Source organism: Anomalospiza imberbis, chromosome 3 (genome assembly GCF_031753505.1).
Source record: "Anomalospiza imberbis isolate Cuckoo-Finch-1a 21T00152 chromosome 3, ASM3175350v1, whole genome shotgun sequence".
Classification (NCBI taxonomy): Eukaryota; Metazoa; Chordata; class Aves; order Passeriformes; family Viduidae; genus Anomalospiza; species Anomalospiza imberbis.
The window spans coordinates 70,185,307-70,197,647 of record NC_089683.1 but is presented as its reverse complement, the minus strand read 5'-3'; the positions used below and the strand labels follow the sequence as shown (position 1 = coordinate 70,197,647).

Sequence of the window (12,341 nt, the reverse complement as noted above, 5' to 3'; positions counted from 1 at the left end):
TTGACTTCACAATAAGATATACACAGAACAAATTCAACTAACTTCAAAGGGGAAAAGATACCCAAGACTGGGAAAACCTGTATTTATAAGAAAGCTATATGAAAAAGTTACATAAATACTTGTACCTGTTCAAATCCCATATTATGCAGGTTCCATCTTTGCTGACACTGATCATTATACTGTATGGTTTGCACACAAACAAGCTTGTTATTTCTGCTGTGTGTCCATACAGATGGACTTGTGACTCCATTTCTATCTCCGAAGGCTGAAAAACAGCAAGATAAGGCAAAATCTCATGAAAAGAAAATTAATGTCTCTCTTTCTAAGAAAGGTAAGCCTAGTCTAAGTCTTAGATATCAAAGAACGGTTCACATTGCTTTTAATATCATCATCATTTTAGCAACTGTGTTCATACTTTATTATGTTTAACACTTTATAATGTGATAAGACATAGCTATCATTGATGTTCAGCATTTGCTTCCAGTGCTTTAGCCTTAGCAAATATATTGATGTGATCCAATGAACCAGAATGAAAAACTACTGTAGCTCAGTCTCAATTACGCAGCTTGAAGTTGTCCGATTTGTTTTCTGCAAGACTGCTCTTTCCATACAACACTGAAATGACAGTTCTAAATATTTTAGCATCCAGTGAAGACACTTGGAAACAAAAGGAAAATCCAGCTTGGAAGTTGTCACTCTCCATACAGCAAATTACAAGAAATTCCTCAAGTTGGTGCCAAGTTCTTCAATGATAAAATTGGAAAAACATGCAGGAAGTCAAGTTTAAATAAAGAAATTGCTAGGTAAAAATTAAAGCAGCAAAATTTAATACCAAACAACACTTTTTATTCAAGTTATATAATTTGAAATGACTCAGACTTCCTGAAAACTGGCTAAGTTGAAGGATCTGTTTAATCAGAATGCTACTGCTTTATTTAAGACAACTTGCTGTACAGAGATTAGAATAATTTTGGTAAAGGAAAAGAACAATTTTCTGCTGGTTTCCTCACCCATGTCAGAGCACATGACCTGCATTTTTGTGTGAGGGTACTGGATGCCTACCTATAGCAGGTCTACAAAAAACCCTTGAAAGTTCAAACAGACAAGTACACATACGCTCAAATCACAGGTTGTAGAAAATTTGCACTAAAAGAGACAAACTTATCTATGTAATACTGCAAAAGAGCACCTGAAGCACAACACAGCCATTTTTTGAATTCTGACAGCATGCCTTTGAGTTCCCATACCAAATTAACAACACGGTATCTACTCCATGCCCATGCACTCCATCTTTACAAATATGAAACAGGGCAAAATATTCATGTTCAAGTACTGCATTATAACAAACAGTTCAATTTATCGCTGATCAGCTGACATGATGGATACAGAGCAGATGTCAGGAAGCACTTTTGCATTCCCTGCAGCCCTGACTTGGGTAACTGACTCAATGACAGGAGCTACAAAATTGGCACAATGTCCCTCTGCCTGGGGCACATAAAACTGTCAGTGCTGAGAAATTCAGCAAAGATGGTCTCAAAGAACATCATCTGTGCAGATTAACAAAAACCAATTTTTTCTAGGAAACGGAAGGAACTCAAGAACCATAACACCACTAACTAAAGTTTCTTTTCAGCTTTGCAGAAGGCAAGTATATTTAATTTCTATTAAAAAAAAAAAATGGAATCCAAGTCTCAGTACAGGTTATCTACAAGTTCACTATTCCAGGAAGCAGTTAAGGTGCCTGACTTATGATCCAACTGAGTAAAGCCTGCAGGCTTGAAGCTCTGCTTCATTTTCTATACTCAATGTGCCACTGAGCTTTGGAAGTATGAGTGGCAGTTCACCAGAAACTGGAAGAAAGCCATAGGGAAAAAATTCTAAAAATCACTGTGTTTATGTTCTTCCTGGTCTAAGCATCTGCTGTTTGCCACTACTGAAAACAGAAAACTGGATAGGCATAACAGATCATACCAAGGTTCTCTCTAGCTCATGCTAGTGTAGGGATTCAAGAGCATCAAGGAGTACAACACGAAACATGTTTGCCAATACTTGTATCAAGCTACATCTAGGAAATCAGTTTAGTTCAGTTGTTGCTATGGGTAATACTGTAGATACACCTAAAATGAGCTGTTAGGAAAGTTGTTCACTCTTTGTTAAACCATGGAGAATAGAAGTTACTGCTAAAGAAAGAATGGAAGATTCAGATGGAAGCTTCAAAACTCAGAATTAGATTTGAGTTCTATTTATGCTTTATATTTTTTTCTATTTATGCTATGTTTATAAGCAAGCAGTACCAAGTATTTTTCACTAATAGATTAAGTAATGCAAGCTACTTCCTCCCTTCCACACTCACAACTTTGCCCCTTGGAGAATATGTCAAAGTAAAGAGGTTTGGTGGTTAGTATATACACTGTCTGAGAATATATCCTGGATCTCTGGTTGGAGTGCCTTCTGCACTTGAATTATTGTTTACTTTGGGGATTTGCATTCCACAGCTTCAGTTAAAGCATTGAAAGACTCCGTTTCCTTCACAGAAGTTACTCCTTAATGCAGGGAGCTTCACTCTGCCAGAGAGCTTCAGTTCCAAGCCCTGTCCAGAACACAGTCAGAGCTATACATGTTGTGCACTCAGGTGATGAGGGCTACCTAAAGGCTAGCTGTATGCAAACAGCAGCTTAAGAAAAACAGGCACACATGCTGAGATTTCAGAGGAGCCTTCAAAAATAAATACTAAAAGCGCATGTGATTTTTTTTTTTAGCAATTATCCAGAATATGCTCTTTTCCTCATTTTCCCTGTTAAAAAGAAAAGACTGTAATACTGAATACACAAAATACTTTATTTATGAATTCTTTCCAATGTAACTTACCGTATTGCTGGTGAATCTGTTCATATATGCTGTGATGACACCAGATTTACTACCTGTGAACAACTGACAACTGTCTGGCACCCAAGCACAACTTGTTACCTTGAAAAGACAAAACACAGTGAGGAAAAAATTAGAACAGAAAAACTATTGTAACTGCTGTTTTCATTATGCCACAGCATTTGGTCAAACTGATCCTTTATTAGTTATCCTATGAAAAGACATGTAAAACACCTAAACTAACAAAATCCAATACCTAAAATATAGCTACTCTAGGCTGTATTCATTACTATGTCAGAAACAGAGTAAAGAGGGAGTTTTATGTAGCCTGGAATTCATAGCTAAAGAGCAGTGCAGACTAATGCAGACTTCAAGATCATCCACCAAAATCTTTTTGGCAAGATCTTACCAATCACTGGATTGTGACAGAGATTATGTAGCTTTCCCTAAAAATCTTTTAGACAATCTTTTTCAAATGGATCCTATACTATAGTGGAGTTATTCTTCCAACATGAAGCACCTATACTTTTTTTCTGTATTGATTTTTCCTAGGACAGAACTTAAAACTTTTTTAAATTCACAGCAACATTCTATAAGAAGGAAAAGCTACAAAAATCAAATTAATTCAAAAGGAATCTTTATCTAGTACAGGAAAACAACAAGAAACCAGATAAAACAGTGGAGCTATGAGGAACACATTTCAAAGGAAATCAAAAAGATTAAAGGGAGTTGTGACTGGATGCTCATCCCCAAAAAAGGCTAAAGCAGGAGTACCCCACTGCCAAGTCAAGCCACCACTTAAACTACCAATATTCAATTGAAGAGCAAGAAACTGATTTCATTTTACCTGATGGAGCTGTGAGCTCTGTATAAAATTTACTGGAGGTTCACTTTGCTTGCTTTTCAGTCGTAAGATGTTATCAGCATATCCCCAGCTCAGGATCGCTGACCACTGAATGTCAGTGCTGTGCATGCTCCTCACGCCTGAAGGAAGGCACACAGGATTGTGTCATGTTCACAGCAAGATTCAATCACTTTGTCAACAACAAAAGTCTCAGACTCGTGTTTTATCACAAGTTAAAATATAAACCCCCCAAAGTTTCGAAATAAGGTATTGTCTGTAACATATTATAAACAGTTTTCAGAGACCGAATGAACATTCCATCTTCTTCAAAGACAATTTGCAACATGGACAAAACTTTTTTGAAGAAGAGTTGCATCTTTTGAGAACAGAGAAAAGGGGCAGACAATACTTCCCACCGAGAGAAAGGAGTGGTATAACTTCAAGGAGGATGTTACTTGTTTTGTTGACTAAATGTGAAATGATTTATTTTTAGAAAGCCTGCACTAGTATATGCCACCAAGAAAACAAAAGATTGTGAGAACTTATTTGTACACTCTCAATAAGAATCCCTTTAAGAAGTTTAACTGAAAGCAGAAGATTCTTCACCTCTGCTTTTTTAGTGTTAACTTTTGTCATTGTCTGGCTCTAAAATCCGTTTCTTAAGCTTTCCTTTCAGTTGTCACATGAGCTTTTTCATCTATTCTTCAGTTCTGGGACCCAATCTGCTGGCAAGTTCTAAAGTTAAATTCTCATGCTTCAATCACTTCAATGAAAAATATGAACTTAATTACAGAATGCCTCTACTGTAGTTTTGAAAATTATAAGTAAAATTCACCCTCCTGTAAAGATACCACACATGCGGAAGCTGTTAAGGGAATTATAAATTAATCTTTGGCAAAAGCAACTAAACTTGGGAAGTTTGCTGAAGAACAACAGTAGCATTAGATTTAATATTCATGGTTCATTTCACATATATTGTCCATACAGAGAAGAAAGCACATTCATACCTTGCTCCTTGCTATATATCATCAAAAGGCAGAACTTGCTGGACAAACCACAGATAGCCTTAGTTGGTAAAGCTTGGAGAGAGCCAAACCTTTCTCCATGTGGTTGGCTAAAGCAGACAACAGGGTCAGGAGCACTTGGGGAACCAACATATTCTCCCCACTTCAAGCCCTTTATCCATGGTAATGGACTCTAAAACAAGCACAGACGAGGTTAAATTAAAGAACTTTCAGGAAAACAGTTTCATTAGTAATGCAGAATGATTTATGTCAGTTTCCTGTAAGCAATCACATGGTAAGGATAGCTGAAGTCTTTACTCAAAAACAACTGGAAAGACAAGTTCAAAGCACTTTAGTACCATCAATTACACTATTAACTTTAAGGTAGCTCTACTCCTTCTTTAAAGGCATAGGCAGCAAGCTTCTAGTTCAGGTAGTTTAGTGAAAAACACAGATCTCTAAATCCAAGGATGCAGTTTCTGACTGGACTTCAGGGGAAAAAAACTGCTTGAAGTGAAGAAAGTTTACTTGTCCTACAGGCAGTAAAAAAGCTGAGGATGGAAGAAAGTACAGTATGTGTTCGCTTGCTATAGGTCTGCACACAGATTCTACAATTCATCATGGAAACTATAAAACTGTTAATTGAAGTGTTTTACAACACCTATTTCCCAAAACCAAGACAAACCCAGATCTTAGTTTACACAAAATATCACCAATGCATGAAATTAGTTTTCACTATCACTTCCTAATTTTATGTATTTTCTTTACAGTATAATATAGCAAGTAGCACTTTTAGGAAGAAAATTCTAAACCAAGGATACAGGGTACAACAATTACAGCACACAGATATAATTAAACCATCTTGCAATTGAAAATTACATACTGGATAAATGATTTCTTTAGTGTGTTCTCTGGTTTCTCTGAAAGCAAATTGCACTAGTAATCCCATGGCAGCAGGAAGTTCTCCTTCCATGATAAGCCGGGATCCAGGTCTACTAACATGTGCTGCATGAAACAGCTGGCGGGGCGTTTGTCCATATGTTTTTATCATTGTTTCAAGGGCTCTTCTCTGAACAGGATCTTCAACAGCAGAAACATCCATCCCAAAATAGGTCTATAGGCAACAAAGAAAGGAAAGGGGCAAGAATAAGCTTGTCAGGTTTGTCTTTGGGAAAGATTTTGCAACACACACACAAATTCAGAGGCAGACTATTCAGTTGTTTGCTTAAGGTGTGGACCGGAAAAGATCCCACAATGACTGTGCTGACTAAAGAGCCACTGAGAGCATGACCTTGTCACCTCCTCTTTATTGGAACAATCACTTCAAGGACTATCATGTGAGCTGCTCCTACATATGTCCCATAACTAATTTCTCTTGAAGGTTTTCTTTGACGCCTTTACCAATCTGTGAAAAATTGGAAGGGTTGCTGATGATAAGCAAAAGAATTGGAAAGAGTTGGAGAATTTTATTTTCTTTACCTCTTTTTAATGAGCATATTAAAGCTCTCTTTTGTGGAAGGGAAGGAGAAAGAAACCTCATACTTCAAGAGAGTGGAAATTATTTCCTTCTATTTGTCTTTTTCATGCCTCTCCAATTGTGCACCACACACTTTTCCTCAGTCACACCAAAGGACTTAAAAAAATTATGAATAGGCAAACTTATTATTTGAAGCTCACTAACTAAATCAATACTTAAACCCAAAAAGAGTAAAAGAAAGGGAAGTATTTGGATGGCTACTTCAAAACGGCATCACTGCTACACACTACCATTTTATTAGCTTTTCCAGCCATAGAACAAACACTAAAACCAGGAAACATTTGAATGCATTTACAACCAGGACTACCTGCTGAGCAAACCTTGTGATAATAAGGATTTAAGCTAAAGAATGCAATTCAAGATATCCATGTTGCAATTACGCAGTAAAACTCTGGAAATCTTAACATTAAATGAAGATTTATTTGAAATTAAATTTACTGTAGAGAAAAGTGCTCATTAGAGGGACAGAACACAGGACCTGTATGAAGGAAAACACTGAGTTCAGGACACACAGAACTATTTCAATCCTATCAAAAGCTGCAGCAGCACCTGCCTAAATTAAAAGCTTTTGAATTAGGCAGGAGCAGATACACACAGTTACAACAATCAGACTGCTGCAAGCAACTATCCACAAGGTCTAAGCCCCAGATCTGATCATGCCCCACACCTAGCTCAAGGCAAGAAAGAGGAACAAAAATTCACTAAGTTTCACAATACTCCCCAGGATCTTACAGTTCAACATTGAAATGGTTAAAGCCTTTCCTTATTCAACACTTCATGAGTCAGGGATCTTGTTTTATGCTTGATGTTTTCCAAGCTTTCCAAGCAAGTCTGATTAAACTCTCCCCCATTAAGTTACTAAGGACAACGAACAAACATGCTGCTTAACAAATACTTACTGCAGGATGAAAGACATTAATAGCCTGAACAGAGGCCTTGCCTTTTTGCTTATAACCAAACACCAAGTCAATCCAGTGACAGATTGTCTGGGAAACATGATCGGACTCCAAAGCCTGACGATGAATCAAGATGAACAGACGAGGATCGTTACGGGCCCAGGGTGGAAGATTGACATGGTTAACTCTGTCACCATTTTGACGCACTCCAAAATCAAAACCTAGAATCAGGGGAGTGAGTATTCCAACACTTTAGTTGACAGTAACTTCAAAAAGGCCTATAGGGTTCTACAGACCTCAACGATTAAGTATGGTGATTAACAATCAACAAAGCAGCATCATTAACAAGTCCTTCCAAAACATATTCAGCTGTACATACTCATTCAAATGGAAAAATGAGAAAACAGCAAACTCCTTTGCCCTGCTGACAAAATTAGGGAAAAACTCAGCTTAACTCCTACATAACAGCTTTTTTAGCATACCCCACAAATTTGTGCCAGATTTCTCCCATACATCTACTACTTAGCATATTCAGCCAAGGCATATAAATGTTATCAGTTTCAACCCATAAGCTCAATCATACAACTCTTTTGGGTATATAGTTCTGTTGTCCTCTTAGTATACCTTCTCTGTTAACTAGAAAGTCGGGAAGGTAGAAAAATTCTGGTATAAGCTCCTTTACGTCAGTCATTGATTCATACGAAGAGAGGCGCCAGGTTGTATTGGTAGAGTGAAAAGTTCTGTCTGGGATGTCAAAACTTTGATCTGTAAAGAAATCCAAACTCAATTGTTACATTGATGATGGACACTAACAGTTACACATCTGCAACTTCATGTTGCTAACTGCTCTCTAGTTAGCTGAGAACATTTAGAATTCTCTTATCTCAATTGCTATGTGTTACACTTTGCAAATCAAATAGAGGTCAGCTTTTTATGCTACAGAAACTAAGGTATAAACATCAAATGACGAGCTTTATGGTCTAGCTTGATAATTTCAAGAATGGATCTCCTGTTAAAGCATACCAGATTTAATTTTACCAGGCTCATCTATCTGGAATTGGAAAACCTATGCTAAATAGGGTAACATATAGCATTCCTGGGTTATTGGAACAAGGCCCAGATGTAAAAGACAAGTACAAGCAAATGCAACCTTACCTTGATAAGCTAAAAACATTTTAGTAAAAGGTGGCAGCCTAACTAGGAAATGAAGCACAGTTCCACTGTTAGAATAATGAGATCCATAGTGATATGGTTGTACAGGGGGCATTGGATCATCCTCTCGTGCTCCTTTACGGTACTCTTCTTCTAAATACTAGAAAAATAGGAGAAAATTAAAAAAAAGAAAATCAAACCTTCTCCTTAGATGCATTCCAACAACAAAAATAAGAACTTGCCTAAATTGTTTAGGAATAAACACCCAAACTTTTAAGAAACATACATTCAAAAGTGATCTGGAATCATATACACTTAAATGTCTAAAGATACACAATCACTTTTACAATCCAGTTAGGTATCAAAGTCTTCAGCCAATTTAAATGACCTACTTTCCATTATTTATTACTTTTGCTTTTCTCCATTCCCCATCTTGTTTTCTAACACAGCAGTCTCATGGAAAAAACAGTATTTGCAAATACTGTAGACCATGGTGACACAGACAAGTTTGAAAGTCCAGATGCAGATACTTTAATTCCCCAGTTTGTTCCTATTTCCTACAGCCTTTAAAACATTTTAAAGAGGAAAAAATCAAAAAGCACCATTATCATAGTAGGGCATGTTAAAATAACAGTACTTGAGGGCCTGTCATCAAACAGAAGAAATAGCTACAAATTCCACCAAAGTAATGTCAACTAAACAGCAGTAAATGATCTTCCTGATCTTAGGGATCTTAAAATGTATACAAGTTTCCATATAAGGTAGTATGTAGTACCCATTTAAATTCCTCAACAGAATCACATGGATGGGCTAAATTGATTTGACATTTCAGGTACAGGAAAACACAAAACTTCCAAGCATGTTATAAAACAATTCCTAAGAAATGTTTCCTGGAAAATACACTGTAAATAAGAGTTCTGTAGCAAAGAAATACTGTATTTGTGGTTTCTTCTTCCCCAATAAATATATGTTATAAAAACTAAAGCCACAGTGTCATTTGTCCCATTTGTCATGGGACAAAGGCAAGAAGAAAAAGTAATCCAAATTACCTTGTAAGTATCCACATAACGATCCTCTTTTTCTTTAGACTGCACAGCTATTGGTTTGACCAGGTTTCTGCAACAAAAGCAGTACCAATATGTTGTAATTTTGATTACAATACTGATTCACATCATTAAGAATAACACCTTTAATATAATTAAAAGGCCAAGGAAAATGTAACACTTTTCAAGAAAGTTCAGAAAATAGAAAAACAACTTTTCATTAGTGCTAAAGGCAAACTTGGATCCACAGCACAGTAAAAGGCAAGCAAATGCCAAGCGCCTCAGTCAAATCAGAGGCACCCTATAAAGGCAAAGACTTACTGCACACAAATGTTAAAGTAGCATAACAGAAATTTATTAGGGTAGGACAATTCATTCAAATCCATTCAGATGAAGATTGTGATTTTGTAACTAGCTAAGTAATTTACGATATTTCCTTTTCTATTTAATTTTTGCTAATTGGCCTGAAGTCCGTAATAATATGAATTTAAACATACAGCTTCTATTTAAGTCTGTGATTTATACATAGCCTAGTAAGACAGTGTAAGTCCAATACACTGCATTTGAATCTACACACCTGTTTTATTTCAATATCCCAGGCAAAGTAGCCACTTACTGTAAAAACCCAAATTATTAGAGATGAGGCTTGTCCCTGAATAGTTCCATTTGTGTGTGTGCAGTTCATTACAAAGAGGCTAAAAACCTAAATAGGATGATCAGTTCAAGTATTTGGAAAAAAAGTTTCAAGCATTTCATATTACCTATATACTGAGGGATCATTTAGGTCCAGCGTTTCATTGGTGTAGTCAGAAAGTATAAAAGGAAATACTGGATATTGCATGAGATCATTGAAGGAACGACCCGCATGTTTGTTTAAATGAGTCAGATATTCAAAGTTAGTAATCTGTCCTGTGCACCACAGGTGGGTCAAAGCAGTAATGTTTCCATATTCCAAAAGGTTAGGCAAATTGTTAGTCAAGATGCTGTGGTACACATCATCACGGACCTAGAAGAAAACACCATAGATTTAATCATTCACTTCAGATGTTTAAAACTACCAAGAGTAAGTTTCTCTCATTTTGTGTATTTCCAGATATCTGCTGTAATCAAATAATGTCTAGTATCACTAAGATTCTTTAATATCTTAATATATCAGAGATGCATTTTACAACATGCCTATGATCATCCAGAAGCCTAGTTGAGCCAAATTCTTTCAAAGGTATTAGGCAGAATTTAATTAGTCCATGCAACAGGTCTCCTTAAACCTATTGCATGAATATACATGTTATAAAGACACAGCAAAATGCTTTGGTGTATTACATTGGTGCCACAGTACCTTTGTATTATCGAAAGCCAAGAGTAAAGTTCTGCCATTTGTTAAAAAGATTTCCACAGCATTGTCTCTTAACTGCCACCAGCGCTTATGAACTTCCTTAATTTCCTCATAGGTCCAAGAAAATGAGGCTGGTTCAGTTTCTCCATGAAAACTCTGCAGAATTTGCAATTTAGAAAGTCAGTTTTAAATAGAGGATTGTCCAAACAAGAAACCCTTCAATGCAGCCAGTTTATAACAATACAGCAAGTCATAAGGCAAACTTTAATTTTCATGTAATGCTTTAATAAGTTGTGGTGATTTTCTTTAGCTACTTTTACCCATCCTCTACTCTCCTCAAAGCAGTGGGTAGAACATGACATGCTCCTCAGCTGCTCCAGTTCCCTACCCAGCACTAGCAAGCAATGCCACATTTTCAATGGCTCTTAAGCTAAAAATATTGGACAGCCAATCAGAGCAAGCAAAGCTTTGTTGTGAATCCCAGCTCTGACAGTCCGGTGAAGGACAAAGCAGCTGGTAGCATTTTAAGCCACAGGAACTGCCTGCTTAGTAGATGCAAGGAAGAGCTCTGTAAAAGCAGTTTAAAGCTTACAGTAGTGCAATCCATATCTTGATTACTTATACATGTTTGTGGGATGTATATACAATTTACACACCAGTCGCTGTGTATCAGAAGGATTAGCTCAGCTCCCATTTCCTCCAAGAAACAATCCTCTTGTAAAGGAAAAGGGAGGAGCTAGAACATCATATGTAATGTTAAATTCAAGACTGAGATGTTGTGGAGCATGATTCATACACCTGTGACTTTCTGCACTTCATAGTGCCCCAGCTTCCACTAAGGCAAGTTCTCAGGCACAGATCAAAGCAAACTCTGTGCACTTTGCTGATGAACAAAGATCAAAGCAATGCACTGCAAGGTGCAGAAGCCTCTCACATCACCCATTCCTCATTCCCTCCCAGTCCCACATCTTTCCTGTTTTCTTCTATCACCACCAAATCCACAGCCAGGGTCAACAGAAGCAACAAAAACCAAACTCATCAGTTTGGCTAGCTTAGTCCAGAGATCTAAGTCTACTACTACTGCCACTGAAATTGCTGAAGAAGAAAGCTACTCATGGCTATAGTTTGGAAAAATTAAAGCTGGACTATATGCTCTAACACTTACCGAATTTTCAATTGTGTCTGAAGCATTATCTTCAACAAAATACATGCCACATTTTCCTAGAGTAAAAAATAGTTATGAAAAGGTACATGATATTGCAAAATGCATCTCTGGGTTATATAAACAGTAGTCATGAATTAAGAATGCTAAGAATAATACCTGGGGCAAGACAGTACAGAAATACAATTTATGATTCCACATCTTTTAGCAAGTGTTCTGCAGATCTTAAAACTTACTGGCGGTTCAAACAGCACTTATGAAAACAGTAGAGAACAAGGGCAAAATTGATCTATAAAGTATGCAATCCACAAAGGCAACAGCCCAATTACTTATAAAAAATTAGCCAGGTTTATATATACAGCATTCTCTTACACTGAAAATGTATTTATAAAGAATGAAAATTCTACTTACCTAGCAACAATTCACCAGCAGTCTCTCTAGAAGGTGCTACACTTACACATCTTCGATTAACTCTGAAATATTTCAAAGTGGAAATGCTTATGGA

General features: G+C 36.8%; 1 protein-coding gene across 3 annotated transcripts in view; it reads right to left on the bottom strand.

Moving 5' to 3' along the window:
- Window positions 1-12,341, bottom strand: part of LYST (lysosomal trafficking regulator) — a 77,340-nt gene that overhangs the window by 5,240 nt on the left and 59,759 nt on the right. For 2 of the 3 annotated variants that reach the window (XM_068185025.1, XM_068185027.1), the window contains 13 exons: window positions 12,248-12,309; window positions 11,840-11,895; window positions 10,678-10,830; window positions 10,103-10,347; window positions 9,348-9,414; window positions 8,302-8,458; window positions 7,771-7,911; window positions 7,150-7,367; window positions 5,597-5,827; window positions 4,717-4,906; window positions 3,713-3,849; window positions 2,869-2,967; window positions 126-265 (listed from right to left, as the gene is read on the bottom strand). In XM_068185025.1, coding sequence (XP_068041126.1) covers window positions 126-265; window positions 2,869-2,967; window positions 3,713-3,849; window positions 4,717-4,906; window positions 5,597-5,827; window positions 7,150-7,367; window positions 7,771-7,911; window positions 8,302-8,458; window positions 9,348-9,414; window positions 10,103-10,347; window positions 10,678-10,830; window positions 11,840-11,895; window positions 12,248-12,309 — 1,896 coding nt within the window. The remainder of the gene's footprint in view (window positions 1-125; window positions 266-2,868; window positions 2,968-3,712; window positions 3,850-4,716; window positions 4,907-5,596; window positions 5,828-7,149; window positions 7,368-7,770; window positions 7,912-8,301; window positions 8,459-9,347; window positions 9,415-10,102; window positions 10,348-10,677; window positions 10,831-11,839; window positions 11,896-12,247; window positions 12,310-12,341) is intronic. The other variant, XM_068185026.1, reaches the window with a different exon arrangement.